This window comes from Lepus europaeus, chromosome X (assembly GCF_033115175.1).
Source record: "Lepus europaeus isolate LE1 chromosome X, mLepTim1.pri, whole genome shotgun sequence".
In the NCBI taxonomy this organism is placed as follows: Eukaryota; Metazoa; Chordata; class Mammalia; order Lagomorpha; family Leporidae; genus Lepus; species Lepus europaeus.
In genome coordinates, this window is record NC_084850.1 from 53,634,961 (window position 1) to 53,659,161 (window position 24,201).

Consider the following 24,201-nt stretch of genomic DNA (forward strand, 5'->3'; position numbering starts at 1 on the left):
CTTATGGATGCCAGTTCAAATCCTGGCTGCTCCACTTCCAATCCAGCTCCCTGCTAATGCTTCTGGGAAAAGGAGCAGCATAAGATGACCCAAGTCTTTGGGCCCCTGCACCCATGTGAAGACCGGGATGAAGCTCCTGTTTCCTGGCTCTGGCCTGGCCTGGCCCTGGCCATTGTGGCCATTTGGGAAGTGAACAGCAGATGGAAGATATCTCTCTCTCTTTCTCCCTCTCTTTCTCTCTCTGACTCTCAAAAAATAAAATAAATATTTAAAAACAAAAAAGATACAGACTCTGAGGCTCTGCTCCAGATCTACATTATTAATATCTCTGGGGAGAGGGTGCAGATGTTTTGGCACATAGATGGGTGGGTAACCACCTAAACTAAACCATATTAGTAGCCCATACCATGTATTGGCTCTAGCTCTGGGAGGGAAAAGAGGAGATGATCAACATTTAATGAGAATCTAAACTCTAATTGTAGTCCCAGGGGATTTCACTTGAAAGATATATTTATGTTTTTCACAATTTCTTGTAATTCACATGGACATGCATGCAGTTTGATGACAATAGTTTGAAAAATTCATATGATGGAGCTGGTGTTGTGGTACAGTGACATCTCATATAGCACTGGTTTGAGTCCTGGCTCTTCTGCTTCCAATACAGCTCCCTACTAATGTGCCTGGGAAGGCAGCAGATGAGTCCTAAGTACTTAGATCCTTACTGTTCATATAGGAGACCAGGATGGATTGTCCTTGATTCTCCTCTGCCTTTGAAACCCATTTCAATTCATTAAAGAACTTGTGGGTGAGTATAACTCATACTAGTAACAATCATAATAATATCAATTATTGTTAACATTTATTTAGTGCAGGCTCTGTCCTAAATGTGTTAGGTCTTCCATCTCATTTCATTCCCCAAGAGCCTTATGAGATGGATACTACAGTATTATCATCCCTATTTAAAAACAGATTTTGCTTTTAAACAAAGGCTAAGGATATAGTAACATTCTACAGTACACAAGGAAAGACAAGCAATAAAGACAAATTGGGAAAGGAAGCCAAAGATGAGGCCTATAGAAGGAATTCCAGTGGAAGAAATGGAAGCAAAGAAATTAAGCGCACGTTCTGCTTGAGAACCAGAAGCAAGACTAAGAAGCAAATGTAATGAATTTGCCTGGCTTTACTGCCATCGTGTGGTGATCTGATATATAGACAACTCGTTCACAAAACCGCATTTATTATTTCAGTCATTGAGTTTGTCAGGCTCTTTACAAGACACTGGTGAAAGAAGGCCATATAAAGCAAAGGGCCTACCCTTGAGGCCTTTGTAAGAGCTTTGTCTCCCTCTGGAGTTTCCAAGCTGAAGTCAGGCTGAGCATCCTTTTTTTATGCTATTTCAGGAAAAGTAGAGATGTTTATAAGCACCATAATTATTTTTTTCTATTCAAAATGAAAACAGCTTAGCACCTCATAGGATGTATAGTCTCATTAATTAATTCAAACACCTCAATATTTTGAATAGAAGATGACCAATGATTGGCTTTCTGATCTTTTATCCCTTATATCGGCAGGACTTTGTTTTCAGAAAGCACATTTATGTGTGCTTTTTCATCTCATGACCAAAACAATTCCTGAAGGTAGATAATATCATCCTCACTCAAGTCATAGAGAAATAGGTTTAAAGAAATAAAATTACTTGTCTTTGTTCACAGAGTAAAATAGCAACAGAGCTGACCTACAATCTATTCATCCCATTCAATGCAACATTCAGAAAGCGCCAAAGGTATAATAGGCACCAGGATGTGTGTTGAATTAAGTTGCTGCCTGACTCTTTCATTTCTTCATTCTTCCTCCAGGTCAGCCCAGCTTCTTCCCTGGATGGAGATTCCTTTCTCCTTAAGCAAAAGCTGGGCCATGAATTTTCCAAGACTGGCTGCAGCTGATTCTGCTTCAAGGGATGCGTTACTTTAGGCAATCTCTTTGGCTAGACCCTGGATTCCTGCCTCCATGGGCATGTGATTCTGACAGGCTCTACTTTTTAGATATCAATTAAAGCAAAAGGTTCCTCTCCTCTAGGAGGGATGCCTGAAATATCTTGTTTTGTTCTTTTATTACTTATATTTAAGGTTCACTACATGATGTTTCAATATACATATAGCAAAATGATTACTACAGTAAGGTGAATTAACATATCCCTCTCCTAACACACACACACAGTGTGTGTGTGTACCTGTACTAAGAGCACCTGAAATCTAGTTTACTTTTTGATAATAAAATAGACAAATATGAAATCAGATCAAAGACCTCACCATAAAGTGGAGTTGGGTCACAACAGGGTGTTAGTATGTCTCTGAAGTTTCTGGTTACTCATCTATTTTGTCCAATACCATATGTGAAAACATGGAAATCAAGGCTCAGAGAGGCAAATGGATGTGCCCAAAAATACTTAGGAAGATTAAAACCTAGGTGTCCTGATACCATACCAGGGTTGTTATAACCATACTCTGCTGTTCCTCAGTGTTTATGAGAATGTGTTAAGCTACCTTATGCTCTGGTGAGCACAAGAAAACAGACTTTCTGTAAAGAAGGAAACTGACAGAAAGGAAAGGTGGTAGGAAATGCCTGGAAATTGAACCCAGGAAGGCCAAAGCCCAAGTCACTGTAAAAGGCTTTGAACTGGCAAGAATATGAGGAAATGATGGGAGAGCAAAGGAAATGAGCCTCAGGGAGAGAAAACACAGGGGGCACTCAAAGGGCTTTGAGGAACCTCCGTTATTGCATGCCTTTGCCACGTTCAGTGCATCCCTCTTCCTCTCCCAGAAGCCTTGCCTGAGCTATCCCCCACCCCCAAAGAGGCCCTTGAGAACTGCACATGTTTATGGGACACTATGTGATGTTTTCATACATATATACTCCCACATAGTATAATGTTCAAATCAGCACAAACGTATCTAACATCTCAAACATTTATAATTTCTATGAAAACATCGAAAATCTTCTCTTCAAGCTTTCTGAAAACACACAGTACAGTGCCATTAGCTATAATCATGCCTACTGTACAATAGCACGCAAGATCTTTATTCTCCTATCTATTACTTCGTATTTGGTAATCAACGCTCCCCCATCCATTTCTCTTCTCTATTCTCCCCAGCCTTTTGTATTTGCCATTCTATTCTCAACTTCTCTGGGGTCATTTTTTTTTCAGATTCCACATATAAGCTAGTCTATTGTGTTCCATATGAATCCATTACTTCACTTAATCATCTAAACAACTATATGGAGAGAAATAATATTACAAATATCCATTAAGGGAAATATAGAGAAGTTAAGCACCATGTCTATGTTTCAACAAGTAGTAAGCCATAAGGCTCAAATTAGAATGAAAGCTATCCTACCATTAACCTCTACTTTCATAATTCAAAACAGATTTACTGGCTCTGTGCTGAAGTAGATTCCTGTTTGAAAACTATAGTATTGGGAACATTTTCATTTCACAACTGGTATCAGTATAGTGATCATATTTTTGGGCACCAACGATTATTGACTGGTTACTATACATAAAACACTGTACTAAGTAAATGTATTACTTGCATGACCTCATTGAACCCTCACAATAAACCCATGAGGTGGCAACAAGCTCACAAAATGCTAATTTGCCCAATATGGCATAACTGAGGATGTAGTTATGCAAAGGCCCTTTCATACCACTAGGCAGTCTGTATCTGACCCTCTTCTCATGAGTTCTTCTCTTTTCCCTGACTCCCACTGCTTTTGAAACCAATTAGAGGCTTGGTGAAGGATAGCCAGGAGGTGGAGTTAAATGCATCAATTTAGCATTGGACTTCTCATGGATTCATTTGTGTGGGATGAAGCCCATGAAATCGGGGCCGGCGCTGTGGTGCAGCAGGTTAAAGCCCTGGACTGAGGCGCAGGCGTCCCATATGGGTGCCAGTTCTAGTCCCGGCTGCTCCACTTCCAATCCAGCTCTCTGCTATGGCCTGGGATAGCAGTAGAAGATGGCCCAAGTCCTTGGGGCCCTGCACCCACATGGGAGACCTGGAAGAAGCTCTTGTCTCCTGGCTTCAGACCAGTGAAGCTCCGACTGTTGTGGCCATCTGGGGAGTGAACCAGCAGATGGAAGACCTCTCTCTCTGTAACTCTGACTTTCAAATAAATAAAATAAATCTCTAAAAAGGTGAATGAAATCATCATTTAATGGCCAGAGTCCAATTAACAACCAACATAGAACCTTTATCAGCTTAAATATTTCATTTACTTAAAAAAATTAAGGTGTGGGAAAGGCATTGCACTTTATAGCACTGTTGTTGGGAGACTTTGCCTGAATTTCCCTTTCTTATTGAATGGGTAATGCATTCAACAAACATATACTGGGTTGCTATTGAACAACATCTACAGTGTACACGGAAGTCAGAAAGCTAGTCCCAGGTCACTCATTGTGTGGCCTTGAGAAAGTCACCTGCCCTTATTGGGGCTCAATAGCTATTAATGAGCTATTGATTGATCTGTCAGGTACCTCCCATTGAAGGATTCAGTCCAATCTGTGCTTAGTGTTTGATGGTTTTATGTTGCAAATATTTGATTCTTAGTATCTTCTTTAAATGAAAAAGAAGAAAAAGTATCAATTTCCTTAACTTTCCAACTGAAGACTCAGGTGATTGTCAGGTAAGTAATTTCCCAGAAGGATACAGCACGCACCAGGAGAGTATTAGGACAGTAGGGGACCTGGAATGTAGACTAGAAGACATGGCGGGAGATCCTAGAAACTGCAGAGGCAATGGACGGAAAGAGGACAAACTCTGGGGGGACAAGGAGTGTGAGTTTCCTTTTGCCATTTTCTGGTTTTGTCTTCATGGCTGTGTCTTCCCCAAACCCTTTCCAATCACTTATCTTCCCCATTCCCCAAACACACATATAATGTCTTTCTTTCGAGAAGGAAGACTTGGATGAGAGGACATAATGAGTCGGCACTCCAGACCAAAGAGACATCCAAGGAAGACTTCATATGATCTTAGAACATGTGGAAAACACACACACACACACACACACAAAGTGTGTATATCTTTTTTTTATCAAGTTTAGCAGAATAATTTAGGAAACTTTATTGGGACACACCAAATCTAGAGTCGCTTTACAATTTCCCACATGTATCCATTCCACTGGAGACCTTTTCCAGAACCTTGTTATGACCAACTACTTCTTCCTTTATTTTTACACTTATTATGCTAAAAGATGGGACTGATGGTATGGGTGGGGAGAAAGGGTGAAATACTGGGTTCTTTCCATGATATTTCAAACATTTGTTTTTGAAAACAATAGAACTAAAGGTATCTTAAAGTTGAAATTCTCAAGTGACTCAAGATATACCCTCTCTAATGAAGAAGGAAGAAAAGTGTTATAGCAGAAGCAGGACAGTGAATTAGTAGTGAATTTAGGTCCACTGTTCTGCCTTTAATTTGTGGTATGATATTACACAAATCACTTTATCTTTCTATATCTTAAGGTTACCAGTGCCGCGGCTCACTAAGCTAATCCTCCGCCTGTGGCGCCAGAACCCTGGGTTCTAGTCCCAGTTGGGGCACCAGATTCTGTACAGGTTGCTCCTCTTCCAGTCCAGCTCTCTGCTGTGGCCCAGGAAGGCAGTGGAGGATGGCCCAAGTGCTTGGGCCCTGCACCCACATGGGAGACCAAGAAGAGGCACCTGGCTCCTGGCTTCAGATCAGTATGGTGCGCCGGCCACAGTGTGCCATTCGTAGCGGCTATTTGGGGGGTGAACCAACAGAAAGAAGACCTTTCTCTAAGTCTCTCTCTCTCTCAGTGTCTAACTCTGCCTGTCAAAAAAAATGGTGTTTTGGTCCCAGCAGCTCAGATCACTGCCGAGGGGGAAGTAGGAAAATGCAAGCACACAGGGAAGACGTGCACAAACCCATTGGCTGGAAGTTTCAGGGAAAGGTTCAGGAAAAAAACTGCAAAGGAAACTCTTCCAGATCTAGTGGATGTGACACGGAGGACTTATGGGGAGAGCAAGGGCACCCACGGCTCAGGAGCCCAGCTGGGGAGTCTAAGCACCAGCACTGGAAAGGGAGGTGAGACGAAACCTCAGTAGGCCAAGATATTGGCGGGGAAATGGCAGAAAGAGCCTAGAGGGAAGGAGGCTTGAAGCCCTGCTGGGGAAAATTCACCAGACTAACTAGCAGAAAGAAAAATAAGTGAATAAATAAATAAATAAATAAAAGGGACTGGCATGGGCCTCTCTCTCTCCACTCGCCTTACAAAGGCAAGCAAGACAAAGAGCAGGCGCCATTTTGAATGTACATAAAGCGGCACCTGCCATCAGCCAAGCAGAAAACGCTGACTCTGGTGGGGAGAAATAACAGGAGGTTAGGACCTAGTGAAGGTGTGGAGCAAATGAACTGAGACTTTGAAAATCTGAGGGTGTGGGAGAGAACTCATGGAGTACACAAACTTGGTAACCTTGCCAAGCCGGTGGGAGACTGCAGAGAAATTTGAGATCACACTGAGGTCTTCATAGACCCTTTTTGTGGTCCTTGGGGCAGAGCAGGTGAATATTATACCCACAGGCGCCAGATTTCATACATTGACTACCCTCAATTCCGCTCAGCTGTGTGGAATTACGTCCATTCTGAATCAAAAAAAAAAAAAAAATGAGAGAGAGAAAATTTACCACTCCCAATCTGGGTGAGTCACCTTTGGCACACCCTTAACCCTGAGGAACCAAACAGAGGTCTCTGGCCACATCCATCACAAGCCTCTAAGGATCCATCAAAAGCAGACAGTCCACTTAATCTAGAGTCATAGTATAATGAGAAAAAACATCACAGCGAAGAAACCAAAGGATATCTCCACAATGAAAAGCAACAAACACAGAAAGCAAGGAAACAAGAACAAGGAAGACACTATGACACCCCCAAATGAAAAAGACACCCCAATTCAAGATTATGAAGATGATGAGATAGAAGAAATGCAAGAAACTGATATCAAAAAATTGGTAAGAACATTAAGAATTTCTCAAAAACAAATTCTTGAACTACAGAAATCCTTACTGGACAGGAAAGAAAATGCCTCTTGCAAAAATGAAATATTAAGGAGGAATCAAAATGAAATGAAGAAACTAGCAGAACATGAAATTGCGATACTGAAGAGAAACCAAAATGTAATGAAGAATTCAATAGATCAAATGGCAAACATATTAGAGAGCCTTAAAAATAGAATGAGTGAAGCATAAGAGAGAATATCGGACTTAGAAGACAGAGAACAGGAAAGCATACAGTCAAACCAAAGAAAAGAAGAGGAAATTAGAAATCTAAAAAAATATTGTCGGGTATCTACAGGATACTATTAAAAAAACCAACATTCGGGTTCTAAGAGTTCCTGAAGGCATGGAGAGGGAGAAAGGATTAGAAGGCCTTTTTAGTGAGATACTAGCAGAAAATTTCCCAGGTCTGGAGAAGGACAGAGATATCCTAGTAAGGAAGCTCATAGAACCAATAATAAAAATGACCAAAAGAGACCCTCACCATGACACGTTGTAATCAAACTCACCACAGTGAAACATAAAGAAAAAATCCTAAAATGTGCAACAGAGAAACCTCAGATTACTCTCAGAGGATCTCCAACTAGACTCACTTCAGACTTCTCATCAGAAACCCTACAGGCCAGGAGGGAATGGTGAGATATAGGCCAGGTACTGAGAGAGAAAAACTGCCAGCCCAGAATATTATATCCTGCAAAGCTCTCATTGGTGAATGAAGGTGAAATTAAGACTTTTCATAGCAAACAGAAATTGAAAGAATTTGTTGCCACTCGTCCAGCCCTGCAAAAGATGCTTAAAGATGTGTTACATACAGAAACACAGAAGCACGGCCATCAATATGAAAGAAGGTAAAGGAAGAAAACCTACCAGTAAAAGATCATATGAAGCTCCAAGCATATACAAGAAAACATCTTTGGGAAAATGGCAAGGCAAAGTTACTACTGATCAATAGTCACATTGAATGTTAATGGCGTCAAGTCTCCAGTTAAAAGACACAGACTGGCTGAAGGGATTAAGGAACAAAACACATCTTTTGCTACCTACAAAAAACAGATCTTTGCAACAAACATGCATGCAGACTGAAAGTGAAAGGTTGGAGAAAGATATTCCATGCCGACAGAAATCAAGAAAGAGCTGGCATAGCCATATTAATATCAGACAAAATAAACTTTTACACAAAAACTGTTAAGAGAGACAAAGAGGGGCACTATATAATGATTAAGTGATCAATTCAACAGGAAGATGTAACTATTATCAATGTATATGCACCTAATTACAGGGCACTGGTTTATTTAAAAGATATGTTAAGGGACTTAAAGTGAGACTTAGACTCCAATACAATAGTATTGGGGGACTTCAATACTCCACTCTCAGAAATACATCAACCAGACAGAAGATCAAAAGGAAAGAGCAGATTTAATCGACATAATTGCCCAAATGATTCTAACAGATATCTACAGAACTTTCAATCCTACATTTAAAGATTTTACATTCTTCTCAGAAGTACATGGAACCTTCTCTAGGACTGACCACATACTAGGCCATCAAGCAAGTCTCAGCAAATTCAAAAGAATTAGAATCATACCATGCAGCTTCTCAGACCACAGTGGAATGAAACTGGAAATTAGGAACTTGGGAATCCCTAGAGCGTATGCAAACACATGGAGATTGAACAACATGCTCCTGAATGAACACTGGGTCATAGAAGAAATCCAAAGAGAAATCAAAAACTTTCTAGAAGTAAAAGAGGATAACAACACAACATATCAAAACTTATGGGATACGGCAAAAGCAGGATTGAGAGGAAAGTTTATAGCAATAGGTGCCATATTGAGAAATTGCAAAGGCACCAAATAAATGAGCTTTCAATACAACTTAAGGATCTAGAAAAACTGCAGCAAACCGGACCCAAATCTAGTAGGAAAAGAGAAAGAATTAAAATCAGAGAAGAAATCAATACGATTGAATAAAAAAAAATTACAAAAAATCAGCCATATGAAGAGCTGTTTTTTTGAAAAAATGAATACAACTTACACACCATTGTCCCAACTAAATAAAAAAAGAAAAGAACCAAATCAAAATCAGAGATGGTAAGGAAATGTAACAAAAGACACCACAGAAATAAAAAGAATCAACAGAAATTACTACAAGGACTTGTATGCCAACAAACAGGGAAATCTATCAGAAATGGATAGATCCCTGGACACATGCAATCTACCTAAATTGAACCAGGAAGACATAGAAAACCTAAAAAGACCCATAACTGAGACAGAAATTGAAGCAGTAATAAAAGCCCTCCCAAGAAAGAAAAGCCTAGGACCAGATGGATTAACTGCTGAATTCTACCAGACATTTAAAGAAGAACTAACTCCAATTCTTCTCAAACTATTCAGAATAATTGAAAAAGAGGGAATCCTCCCAAATTCTTTCTATGAAGCCAGCATCACATTAATCCCTAAGCCAGAGAAAGATGCAGCATTGAAAGAGAATTACAGACCAATACCCCTGATGAACATAGATGTAAAATTCCTCAATAAAATTCTGGCTAATAGAATGCAACAACACATCAGAAAGATCATCCACCCAGACCAAGTGGGATTTATCCCTGGTATGCAGGGACGTGTTTTCAAATACATGATTCTTAAAATTTATAGAAGGCATTGGACCTTCCGGTAAATGTTTTATTAAGTTCTTATCTAAGGGTTGAAACGGTTTGCTAAGTATTCATGTAATATTGCTATTGTCAGCAAGTGATCTAGGACTTGCTCCCTCATTTCTCTATTCTAAGCCCAACTTGTTCTTTCACTTCTCTATTCTCTTCAAGGTAGGGAACTAATTCTATTATGAAGGAATCTGTAGGATGCACAATTTAATCTTTAGACCTTATAAGAGATGGCTAACATTTTTCTGTAATAGCATAGCCAAAATAAGAACTTAACTAATAATCTCATAGCTAGATTCACATCGCCATCAGCGAAGTATACAGTAAGTAAAAAAAAAAAAAAAAAAAAAAAAAAAACTCCCTTTCAGACCAAAGGGAAAGAAAGTTTTAAAGTGAGAATATAATTTTCCTCATGGGCATTGTCTACCTTAGAAAAACTACTACAGAACATGCCTGTGACTATAGACTTGTAGTTCAAGCCACCGAAGATTAGAGATGGGACAAGGGCACTCCCTTGACTTGCATCGTCTGGTCTGCTTTAACACAAACCAGGAGGAAAAGAAAGCTAGGCATCAGAAGCAATGGGTGGCAGGCCTATTAATGGCTGATCTGTACAGTGATCTGCCCTCAAGGAGACCCAACAGGCCAGTCCACTGCAGTGGCTTTCAATGTGGTAAGCCTGGGCTTCAGCAGAAGTCAGCTTGTGAAGAGCCGTGGCAGCTCTGCCAAGAGTTGGATCACTGGAAATGGACCTGCCCTGGAATCGAAGGATGCCCAGGTCAGAGCCACAGATCTTATTGGCTCCAAGCTGAAAAGCCCTTCACTCAGCCCAACTTCCAAAGTGACCACTGCAGCTGAGGGGACAGCCAAGTAGGGTCAGCAACATTGCAGGCAGAACTGTAAATTTCTTGTTAGAGATGCCCCCTGCCTTTGCCTGGCCAGCTCTCCTCCCAGGCCAGCCAAGTAATGAAGGTCAACGGAGTGCCTTCCCCTGGGAGGTTCACACCTCCCTTAGGATGTACCCCATGTGAAGAGATAGATAGGTCTGGGCCTCTTAACTTACAAGGCCTAAAGCCCAACAGATTGTTATCAGGCCCCTTCTGTCGGGTTCTATTTGCCTCTCAATCAGAAAAATTACTTGTAGCTTGGACAGCACCTTTCTTGGCTCCTCTAATAATGACTCTGTCCTTTGTTCTAGACCATGTCTAGCGCACTTGGGCCTCATTCCTTTGTAATCATAACCTCTACTCTACCACCAATGGCTCTACTCCCAACCTGTGTGTACTGATGGTCCTCTTCCCCACTTAATGCTGTATAATTGTTCAGACCTGGTTAAGGCCACTCTTAGGATCATTGGTTACTATCCTCAACCTGTCTTTTATGACCTTGTCTAAATATGATCAGAGTCGGGGAACTTGGAAGGCTTCCATAGCCTTGGCAACTCATGACGACAGCCTAGGGTGGTTACTGGCGCCATAAACTAGAGTGTCAATTTGTTGGGTCAACAACAGGAGCCACTGTGCGCTTGCTCCTGATGTGGGATCTCTGTCCTTAATGTACTGTACATTTTGATTTAATGCTATAACTAGTACTCAAACAGTATGCTTCACTTTGTGTTTCTATGTGGGTGCAAACTGTTGAAGTATTTATACTAAATTGATCTTCTGTATATGAATAGAATTGAAAATGAATCTTGATGTGAATGGAAAGGGAGAGGGAGCGGGAGAGGGGAGGGTTGCGGGTGGGAGGGAAATTATGGGAAGGGGAAGCCATTGTAATCCATAAGCTGTATACTGGAAATTTATATTCATTAAATAAAAGTTAAAAAAAAAAGTTCCCAAATCAATCAATGTGATACACCACATTAACAAACTGAAGAAGAAAAACCACATGATTATCTCGATAGATGCAGAGAAAGCATTTGATAAAATACAACACCCTTTCATGATGAAAACTCTAAGCAAATTGAGTATAGAAAGAAATTCCTCAATACAATCAAAGCAATTTATGAAAAACCCTTGGTCAGCATTCTATTGAATGGCGAAAAGTTGGAAGCATTGCCACTGAGATCTGGTACCAGACAGGGATGCCCACTCTCACCACTGCTATTCAATGTAGTTCTGGAAGTTTTAGCCAGAGCTATTAGGCAAGAAAAAGAAATTAAAGGGATACAAATTGGGAAGGAAGAAGTCAAACTATCCCTCTTTGCAGATGATATGCTTCTTTATTTAGGGGATCCAAAGAACTCTACTAAGAGACTATTGGAACTCATAGAAGAGTTAGGCAAATTAGCAGGATATAAAATCAATGCACAAAAATCAACAGCCTTTGTATACACAGGCCATGCCAAGGCTGAGGAAGAATATCAAAGATCAATCCCATTCACAAGAGCCACAAAGACATTCAAATACCTTGGAATAAACTTAACCAAGGATGTTAAAGATCTCTACGATGAGAATTACAAAACCTTAAAGAAAGAAATAGAAGAGAATATCAAAAAATGCAAAAATCTTCCATGCTCATGGATTGGAAGAATCAATATCATCAAAATGTCCATTCTCTCAAAAGCAATTTATAGATTCAATGCAAGATCAATCAAAATACCAAAGAAATTCTGCTCAGATCTGGAAAAGCTGAGTTGAAATTCATATGGAGATACAGGAGACCTCGAATAGCTAAAGCAATCTTGTACAACAAAAACAAAGCCTGAGGCATCACAATACAAGATTTCAGGACATACTACAGGGTAGCTGTAATCAAAACAGCATGGTACTGGTACAGAAACAGATGGATAGGTCAATGGAACAGAATAGAAACACCAGAGATCAACCTAAACATCTACAGCCAACTTATATTTGATCAAGGATCCAAAACCAATTCCAGGAGCAAGGACAGTCTATTCAACAAATAGTGCTGGGAAAACTGGATTTCCATTGCAGAAGCATGAAGCAAGACTCCAACCTTAAACCTGCACAAAAATCCACGCAACATGAATTAAAGACCTAAATCTATGACCTGACACCATCAAATTATTAGAGAACATTAGAGAAACTATGCAAGATATTGGCACCTGCAAAGATTTCTTGGAATAAACCCCAGTACTCTATAGAATACTATACAGCAATAAAAAAAAATGAAATCTGGTCATTTGCAACAAAATGGAGGATCTGGAAAACATCATGCTGAGTGAATTAAGCCAGTCCCAAAGGGACAAATATCATATGTTCTCCCTGATGGGTGACAACTAACAGAACACCAAAAAGGAAACCTGTTCAACTGAAATGGACACTATGAGAAACAGTGACTTGATCAGCCTTTGTCCTGTCAAGGAACAACTTAGTAGTTTATCCCTTTTAGTAATTTTTTGTTCTACTTAATACTATTGGTTGAACTCTTTAATTAACACACACTTATTCGTAGGTGTTTAAATTTAACTCAAAAGTGGTCTCTGTTAGATATAAGAGTGGGAATAAGAGAGGGAGGTTATGTACAGTTTAGGATATGCTCAATTGGACTTTCCCCAAATGGTAGAGTTAGAAACGTGCCAGAGGATTCCAATTCAATCCCATCAAGGTGGCATGTACCAATGCCATCTCAGTAGTCCATGTGATCAATTTCAATTCACAATTGATGGCTCTGATAGGTCTAAGAGTCAAAGGGATCACATAAACAAGACCTATGTCTGCTAATACTGACAGAATTATAAAGTAGAGAGCGATCCAACATGGGAAGCGGGATACACAGCAGACTCATAGAATGGCAGATATCCTAAACAGAACTTGGCCTCAGAATCAGCCCTTAAGGCATTCAGATCTGGCTGAAAAGCCCATAAGAGTATTTCAGGCATAGAAAGCCAAGATACTCTGGCAAAAAAAATGACCTTAATGAAAGATCTCTGCAAATGAGATCCCAGTGGAAAGAACAGGTCATCGAAGAAGGAGGTACCTTTCTCTGAAGTGAGGAGAGAATTTCCACTTTGACTATGACTTTGTCTAAATATGATCAGAGTTGGCAAACTGAAAAGTCCTCCATAGCCTTGGCAACTCATGACAAGAACCTAGGGTGGTTACTGATGCCATAAACAAGAGTGTCAATTGTTAAGTCAACAACAGGAGTCACTGTGCACTTACTCCTCATGTAAGATCTCTGTCCTAATTGTGCTGTACATTGTGATTTAATGCTATAACTAGTACTCAAACAGTATTTTACACTTTGTTTTTCTCTGTGGGTGCAAACTGTTGAAAGAATATATGCTAAATGATCTTCTGTATATAACAACAATTGAAAGTGAATCTTGATGTGAATGGAAGGGAAGAGGGAGAGGGAGATGGGAGGGTTGCAGGTGGGAGGGAAGTTATGGGGGGGATAAAGCCATTGTAATCCATAAGCTGTACTTTGGAAATTTATATTCCTTAAATAAAAGTTATGAAAAATAAAAAAGGGAGTTTTACCATCAGCTCCACAAGAATTTTTGAGGATCAAATAAAAGTATAGCCTTGAGAATATGTTGCAAATGTGATTCATTGATACATAGTAGAGAGCTTCCTTTATTATGAAATCTTCTTCAGAACACAATGGTTTGATAACCTTGCTTGAAACAGCTATGTCCCACTAGAACAAGATAACACCTATTTGCATGTTATCTGTCTAGAGTCCACTGGGTATGAATGAATTCCTTAGTAGTTTGTGGATTTAAGAAGGTTTTGAAACTCAGCAAAGCTGAAGTATGTCTATTAGAAAACCATTTTAGGTCTCTGTCCAAGGCTCTTAGACTTCTTAGATTTCTTTATCATAGAAGAAAAATTCTTCCTCATTGCACTTTCACTGTCTGAAGGACCTTGCTTTGCTGTATCAATCTCTCTTTAATACAAGCATCTGGTCATCTTAGAAAAAGCCTCTCTTCATCTCACATTCCCCCCAGCTATTGCTTGGTTTCTTTGTTCTTATTCACAGCAATTTTTTTAAAGAATTACCTGCACACATTGCCTCCATTTTCCTCATTTCACATCTTTAACATCTATGCATTCAAAACTACTCTTCTAGGTCACTTTTGTCTGGCCAACTCCAATGATCATTCCTCTAGCCTTCATCTAGAAGCTTACATCATCATTACACACAGTTGACTACATCATTCTCTTTGACATAATCTCTTTCTCTTGGCTTCTATGACCTCACATTCTTGATTTTTTAATGTCCATCTGGCAATTCCTTCTGAGTTTCCTTAATATAGCAGCATAGCAGCTGGGAGTACAGGGTCTCAAATTGTTCTATCCAATATGGTAGCTAGTAGTCACATTGTGGGTATAACATTTAAATTTAAAACAACTAAATCATATTAATAAAAAATCAAATATTTATTTAATAAAATCAAAATTAATAATTCAGTCCCTCAACCCTACTGACCACATCTCAGTTGTCCAACAACATTGTGATTAGCAACACACTGAACAGCAAGACACAACCCATTTCCATTGTTGCAGAATCTTCTGTTGGTTCATGATCCTCAGACTGCATTTCTAGTGATAAAATTACAACTCTGCTACTCCATCAGCTGAGTAACTTTAGGCAAATTACTTAATCTCTCTTAACACCAAGTTTTCTTTCTGTAAAATAAGACTAATGATACCTTTCTTTTAGGCTGTTGCTAAGATGCATACTGAGTGCCAAAAAAGAGTTTGCTGACATGGCCCAATCTGTACACACTGGCCCCAAGAACCATCACTGTAGACTTGAGGTCAGACCCCTCATAGAGTTCCAGACTGCTTGCTTGACACCTACACTTGTATTTCTCACACAAGTAGCTCAAAAACACATGCAAAGTGGTATTATGAGCGGCTGAGTTGTTACCTGCCATGCCAGAATCCCACATGGGTACACGTTCAAGTCTTAAATGCTCCACTTCTGATCCAGCTCCATGTTGGTGCATCTGGGAGGGTAGCAGAAAATGGACCAAGTCCTTGGACCCCTGCACCCATGTAGGAGGCCCGGATTAAGCTCCTGGCTCCTGACTTCGTCCTAGCCCAGCCCTGGCCATTAAGGCCATTTGGGAAGTGAATCAGCAGATGGAAGATATTCTCTCTCTCTCTCTCTCTCCTCTCTCTCTCTCTCTCTCTCTCTCTCTCTCTGTCTCCCCCCCTCACTCCCCCCTCCCCCCCCAGCTATCCCTTTCAAATAAATAAGATAAATCTTTAAACACACACACACACACACACGTAAAGTGAATTTCCTTCTCTCTCTTCCCAATCCCAAACATACTTGCTTCTCCTCTAGTCTTCTTCATTCTTTTTGTCTCTTCCCTTACTCATATCGAGTCTATCACTCTGGACAAGAGATTCTACCATTAAAATATATTTTGAATCAGTCTGCCCAGTTTAAGTGGCCCCTCTGCTTCCTAACATCTCTTTTCTTTGACTATGGCTCTAGCCTCTCATCTGGTCTCCTGCTTTCACTCTCACAACCACCCCCACAGCCATGTTCCATAAAAGTCCCAGAGAAACCATCCTTGAATATAAATCATATTCCTTCCCCCTCCTTCTTATAACCCTGTGATGGCTTCCCATTGTGAATAGGATAAAATACATTGACCAGGTTTAACACAGTGGTTAAGACACCACTTGGGATGCTCGCATCCCATGTTGGAGCCCCTGGGTTTGAGTCCCAAGTCTACTTCCAATTCCAGCTTCCATCTAATGCACACCATGGGAGGCAGCGAGTAATGACTCAAGTAATTGGCTTCTTGTCACCCCTATTGGGAGCCCAGATTGAGCTCCTAGCTCCCAGCATTGGCCTGGCCCAGCCTTAGAAGGCGTTTGAAGAATGAAACAATGGATGGCAGATATTCTCTCTCTCTCTCTCTCTCTCTCTCTCTCTCTCTCTCCCCTTCCCTCTTCCTCTCCCTCTCCCTCTCCTTCCCTCCCTCCTTCTCCTTCTTTCTCCCTCTCTTTCCCTCCTTTCCTTCCTCCCTCTCAAATAAATAAACTTTAAAAGAAACTGGCACCATGATTTTTATGCTGCAGTGCAGGAATATGAGAGTGTCATTCTTCCTCTCAGGATAACACCAGTAGATGAAACCAAATTCATAGTGTTGTTTTGAGAATCAAATATTATAATGAGTGCAAAGTTCATAGCATAATCACTGTATTGAATATTTACAAAATTTTAAGATCTGCAAATTCTGTTGGTGAGACAGGGAGATATAACTGAGGCACAGTATACAAAGTTATTAAATCATGTGGGTAAGATTTTATCTCTTAAACTGAGATTCAAATCTAGCTCTGTCACTTTATCAGCTGAGTGATCTTAGACAAGTGACATAACCTTAAGTAGCTACTTAATCGATGATAGATACATGAGTGTTTATTGTATGATTCCCTGTCCTCTAAAATATTTGGAATATTTCACAATAATTTTTTAAAAGTGACTAACATGCAGCAACAGAAGTTACTGTGAACTTACTCCTCATGTAGGATCTCTGTCCTTAATGTATTGTTCAATGTGAATTAATGCTATAACTAGTACTCAAACAGATTTTACACTTTATGTTCTGTGTGGGTGCAAACTGTTGAAATCTTTACTTAATATATACTAAATTGATCTTCTGTGTATAAAGATAATTGAAAATGAATCTTGATGTGAATGGAATGGGAGAGGGAGCGGGAGATGGGAGGGTTGCGGGTGGGAGGGAAGTTATGGGGGGGGCCATTGTAATCCATAAGCTGTACTTTGGAAATTTATATTCCTTAAATAAAAGTTTTTAAAAAGTGACTAACATGATGCCTATATGTAAATGCTCAATACAAGAGAGTAATCATTATTACATAATGATCATAGCACCTAAGAGATAGTTAAGAGTTAAGGCTATTGTTGAAGTGAAATGGACACTATAAGAAACAATGACCTGATCAGCTCTTGTCCTGACCCTAGATGTACAATGTAATACTTTATCCTTTTTGGTATTTGTTGTTGTTGTTGTTGTTCTAGTACTAGAGGTTGAACTCTGTAATTAACACACAATTATTCTTAGGTGATAAATTTTAACTGAAAGGTGATCCCTATTAAATTTAAGAGTGGAAAAAGAGAGGGAGGAGATGTACAATTTGGGACATGCACAATCAGACTTGCCCCTAATGATGGAGTTAGAAATGTGCCAGGGGATTCCAATACAATCCCATCAAGGTGGCATGTACCAATGCCATCCCACTAGTCCAAGTGATCAATTTCAGTTCACATTCGATGGCTCTGATAGGTCTAAGAATCAAAGGGATCACACAAACAAGACAAGTGTCTGCTAATACTAACTGATAGAATCAAAAAGGGAGAGAAAGATCCAACATGGGAAGTGGGATACACAGCAGACTCATAGAATGGCAGACGTCCTAAACAACACTCTGGCCTCAGAATCAGCCCTTAAGGCATTCGGATCTGGCAGAACAGCCCATGAGAGTATTGTAGGCATGGAAAGCCAAGATACCATGGAAAAGAATAAAAGAAGAAGACCTAAATGAAAGATCTCTGTGAGTGAGATCCCAGTGGAAAGAACGGGGCCATCAAAGAAGGAGGTACCTTTCTCTGAAGGGAGGAGAGAACTTCCACTTTGACTATGACCCTATCGGAATAAGATCAAAGTCAGCGAACTCTAAAGGCTTCCATAGCCCTGGAAACTCATGACTAGAGCCTAGGGAGATTACTGACGCCATGAACAGGAGTGTCAAATTGTTAAGTCAGCAACAGGAGTCACTGTGTGCTTACATCCCATGTGAGATCTGTCCCTAATGTGTTGTCTAATGTGCAGTGATGCTATAACTAGTACTGAAACAGTATTTTTACACTCTGTGTTTCTGCGTGGGTACAAACTGATGAGATCTTTACTAATTATATACTGAATCGATCTTCTGTATATAAAGATAATTGGAAATGAAAAAAATACCTGGTGTTAAATTGGAAATGGCATAGAAAATTAATTAATTTTTTTAAAAAAATATTATGTAGGATCTCTGTCTTTAATGTGCTGTACACTCTTATTTAATGCTATAGCTAGTACTCCAACAGTATTTTTTTTTTCACTTTGTGTTGCTATATGGGGGCAAACTGTTGAAATCGTTACCTAATATATACTAAACTGATCTTCTGTATATAAAGAGAATTGAAAATGAATCATGATGTGATTGGAAGGGGAGAGGGAGCGGGAAAGGGGAGGGTTGTGGGTGGGAGGGAAGTTTTGGGAGGGGGAAGCCATTGTAACCCATAAGCTGTACTTTGGAAATTTATATTCATTAAATAAAAGTTTAATTAAAAAAGAAAGAGTTAAGGCTATGAAGATTCCCAGCCATGGTTTTGAATACTGGTCCTATCAATTACAAGCCCTGGACTTTGGACAGGTCAATAATGACCTTTGCTCCTTCAATTATTCCCTATTCTCGTCAATACCTTGCACAGAAAGATAAAAAGTTTAGCATCAAGTGAAGGGAGAGGATAAAATATACTTCTGTCTACCACAGCACTTTCTATTCTTCCTCAGGTAGATGAATGAAGAAGGCATAAACTGGCCTCTCAAAAAGAAGTAGCATGAGGTCCTTTGATGGCAAGCCTGTTTGGGAGTTGGAGATGAGCTGTTAGGAAGGACTTTTACTGCAAGCTAAGAAATATCAAGGCAAATGTCAGAAGCATTTTATTTGGGGTCCTCAGGGTCCAAAATTAGACTTAGAATAAATGGGTGAAAAGAAATTTTTAAGGGCTTGGATTGTAAATTAGACACTGTCACCTTTTAAAGTTGTTTTAATCGGATATATTTTTGAAATGGCAAACAATAATCAAATGATGTTTAATCCTCTTAATAATGATTGAAATGCAGATTTAAAAAGATCACATCATGCAAGAAATTTAAACATTAACAGTCTTCCCATACTGAGGACACTGTTGAACAACAGGAAAAATAGTGTTAGTTGGAGAATAACTTGGTACAGCATCTTTGGAGGGCATTTAATTCATTAGTAACCTTTGAAGATTTAAAATACATATGTATCTAGGCTAGTGGCTGAAATACCCATATTTCACATTGGAGTACCTGGATTCAATTCCTAGCTTGTTCTCTTGACTCAAGCTTCCTCTCAGTGCATAAGCTGGGAGGTAGCAGTGGTGCATACAGTAATTAGGTTCCTACCACCCATGTGGGAGACCTGGATTGCAATTCTGGCTACTGGCTTTGGTCCATGCCCACCCTTAGCCAATAAGGTACTGTAGGCATTGAGGAAATAAGCAAGCAAATGCGAAGCAATTCTAACACTTTTGAGAGAGACGGGAGACAGACAGGTTCCTAATACAGGCAGGTAGAGAGAGATAAGGAGCCCCCAAGGAAGAATAACATAATCAATGACCCAAACAACCAGATGAAAGTCACATCAGCCAAAGGCCCTGACCACCCAGGACCTGTTTGAGCACTCCATCAACTTCCATTGGCAAAATGAGTAACTCAGGCTCTGACCCCCGAGCAGCTCTGACCTCTGAGTGGCTAGCTTCAGTTTCACCTTATTAGTATATCTGTGTAAAAAAAGGTGATGCTGGTGGCTGCTCTCTGAGTGGCCTTTATCCAGTATTGGAGGTTTTCACCTTATTAGCATATATAGTAACCAGTTAGGGAAAGTGCCCCCATTAAAAACATATAAAAACCCCTAGGCAGGACCTCTTCATTGCCACCCACTTCTGGGACCCCTCCAGGCACTGCTGCCAGTTTTCTCTTTCACTTTCAATTTCTCTTTCTCTTAATATGCTTCTTGTTAGAAAGGCCTAAACTTCATGGTTGCAAGACAAAAGCTCAGCAAAGAGAAAGAGCTGTAACATTTCTAAAAATTCAGTGGAAAGAAATCTCTCTCTCTCTCTCAGTCTCTCTCTGTCTCTGTCTCTCCCTCTCCCCCCCTCCCTCCCACCCTCTCTCTGTCCCTCCTCCCTCTGCATCCTTCTCAAATAAATTTTACAAAAAGACATAACTGTTAACCTAATAATTCCACTCGCCGGAATTTGTCCTATGTATATACTAGTAGGCTAGGACATATATATAAGGTATTTGTATTATATATGTATATTTCACTGAAATACATTTTGGAAAATCCAAAAACTGGAAGCAACATAAATATGTATAAACAGTGAAATTGTTAAATTATAATTTAATCATTCAGTGAATATTCAATGTGTACTACTTGGTACTACTCAAGTAGGTACTGGGGAAACAGAAATGAACAACATAAACAAAAATCTCTTCCCTCATGGAAGATAAAATATCTCTACGATGGAAAAATATGGTATACCTCAAATATAGGAATAAAATCTGTAAACAATAGTAGCTCTCCAGAAGACACAGGCAAATAAATGAACAGCTCAAACTGCAGAACACAATAGCTAACACGATAGTTAGGTAGATAGATACTATGATCCCAGTCGGAAACAAATATTTTATATTTAATAAAACTTTTAGAGAATACAAAAAATTCTGGAGAGTAAAAATGACTCCTTTAAAGAACGATATTATGGTCTGGAAAAAAAGACTTTGCATTTCAAAGTTTAATGTATGTGCTGTTTTATTTTGTCATATACATGAATTACTTTTGATTAAAAATAACAAGCTTAAATATGAGGAGACTTCAAAATGTTCATGGAAAATGGAATGAAAATATAAATTTATGGGACCAGCGTGGGGGTGCAGCAGGTTAAACTGCTGGTGGGATGCCGCCATCCCATATCAAGTTGAAGTCTTGGCTGTTCCCAAATCCTTTCCTATAACAGAGCTACTCAAGGAAACTCCCTTTTACTCTCTTCTGCTATGATAGGTCTGGAAACTATTTGAACTCTTTCATTAGAGTCTAATCTACCTAAGCCATTCTTAGTGAAAACTGGCAACCAGAAGATGGTCAAGAGCTATTCCAGTCAACCATTTTAATATGAAGTAACTTAAAAAAATGGAAATTAAAAGATAACATTATTCTGGTTGAATATCTTTTGAAATCTATGCATTTTTTCATAGTACATATTTTCCATGAATGTTTTGAAGACCACTACTATGCATGGATTTTAAAATTTTCTAGCACCAGAGTACACTTATCTTTTAATTCCATTTGTCGTGACTCTCTTGAAGTTCTCTTGTATTTAATAGTTGTTACCATTGGGAACAATTTCCAATATTTAATCCAGGTTCCTCATGATTTGTATAAACTAAAATATCACTAGTTATAGCCTCAGTGGAAACTTATAAGAGATACTGTTTATTTTTATTTGGAAAACAGTGCCTAGAAGGAAACACTAGTAGGAACTGGGACTTATTCAGACAATGGCCAATCATTAGTCTCCAAGTGTTTTAAATCCTTCTGTAGATAAGATTGTCTCAAAGTGGTCAAAGAACTCTGGGGAAAATATACAACCTATGTGAATAAATAGCTAAATGATTGGAATTTGTGCCCCACCCTTGTGAGTTAGCATGACCATTTGAGTGTGACCAAGCCACCACTTCCCACAAGCTACCAGGGTGAAAGAGATTCAGTCAAGTACCATTAGCAATCAGAGGTCCTCCAAGAGATATAGCACCTTAGAAAACAGATTTCCTGTAAACCATCACTGCCATCCTGTGCAGGCCACCTTACCTAACTGAAATTGATTGGAGACATTTCCACATGTTTGCATTATCTCCGGGCTATTCCATCCTAAGGGGTATAATGCACAGCCTGAGCTTATCAGCAGCCCTGGAAAGAAAAGCATACACACAGGTAGAAAAGATACAAAACAGCAGAACAGGTCTTCTATCACCCCAACATTGGCCCTAGGTTAACTCAATTCAATTTTTTTCTCCTCCATTCAAGGCTTGTGCTTCCTGGTTTTCACTCCCTTTCTGTCATACTCAACAGGATCTCTTTGCCATACTATAGGTGGTGAGGTACCACAGACAACGTAGGGGATAATTCAAAAGAAAGGACAACTTTGGAAATTGGGACAGACCAATACATTTTTAAGTCAAAACTATTTTTACAACTCACAAGGCTAATTTGGCCTCTCCAATCTCTTTTATCTTGGTCTGATTTACAATGAACTACAATGTAGAGACAACATCTCTTCCCTAAAATCCAGCTTTTTCTAAACATCAAGCACATTATTACTAGCTGAAAGTAGGCCATGATTGCCATAACTTGTGGCTAACTCTTGAACTGAGAACTATATGACGTACACAGATTGAGTTGACTTCTCCTGCTGAGCAGGGCATCACATTTCCTGTCTCTTGAGAAATCATTCCAGCTCTGTGCTAAGCATTCTCTACTTCCTAAGCTCCCAGTATATTCTATTATATCCCTTGCTTTAATTCCCCTTTTGTTTAGGCCATTTAGTCATTTCAGGAAAACTGTGGGACCTTAGTTATAATCTCCCTATTCTAAACACAGATAGAAATCTGAGTCTGCTTGCCAATGCTGCCTTCTAATTCCAACTCTCTAGATTATCCTGCCATGCCTCTGGACACAACAAATTGGACCAGACTTTGATATCTGACACAAAAGCCATCAGTTCATTGGCTAACCAGAAACAGGCAACACTGTAGCCCAGCATGAAGAGATAAGTTGGGCCAGATACTTGTTTCTGGAAATTTTAATTAAAAAAATAAGGGGCAGTGTTGTGGCACAGTGGGTTAAGCTGCCACCCACTATGCTGGCATCCCATATTGGAGCACTGGTTTGAGTCCCAGCTACTCAGCTCCCAATCAGGCTCCCTGCTAATGTGCCTGGGAAACCAGTAGAGGATGACCCAAGTATATGGACTCCTGCATGCCATGTGAGAGACCTGAATGTAATTCTGGGCTCCTGGCTTCAGCCTAGACAAACCTCTGCCATTGCAGCCATTTAGGGAATGAACCAATGGATGGAAGATCTCTCTATATCATCTATCTATCTATCTATCTATCTATCTATCTATTTATCATCTATAATAATCTTCTATCATCTATCCTCTTTCTCCTTCCCTCTGCCTTGCAAATAAATAACTAATTCTTTAAAAAACATAAAGATTTTGAGCTAGTTAACAGTTCAGTTGAAACAAAACACTAGTAGGTAGAATCAATTCTGTGTCAAGCTGAAATTAAGTTCAATCCAAAATTAGTAGTTGGGGTAGGTGTTCGGTGTAGTGGTTAAGACATTGCATGGGGGGCCAGCACTGTGGCGTAGCGGGTAAAGCCACCGCCTGCAGTGCCAGCATCCTATATGGGCACCAATTCAAACCCCAGCTGCTCCACTTCCAATCCAGCTCTCTGATGTGGCCTGGGAAAGCAGTACAAGATGGCTCAAGTCCTTGGGCCCCTGCACCCACGTGGGAGACCCTGAAGAAGCTTTTGGCTCTTGGCTTCGGATCGGCACAGCTCTGGCTGTTGCAGCTAATTGGGGAGTGAACCAGCAGATGGAAGACCTCTCTCTCTCTCTCTCTCTCTCTCTCTCTCTCTCTCTCT

The 24,201-nt window shown here is 39.8% G+C and overlaps 1 protein-coding gene across 1 annotated transcript in view; it reads right to left on the reverse strand.

Moving 5' to 3' along the window:
* LHFPL1 (LHFPL tetraspan subfamily member 1) overlaps positions 1–24,201 on the reverse strand; it is a 55,578-nt gene that overhangs the window by 19,478 nt on the left and 11,899 nt on the right. The window contains exon 2 of the mRNA XM_062183041.1: positions 22,361–22,459. Within this exon, the coding sequence (XP_062039025.1) occupies positions 22,361–22,459 (99 nt within the window). The remainder of the gene's footprint in view (positions 1–22,360; positions 22,460–24,201) is intronic.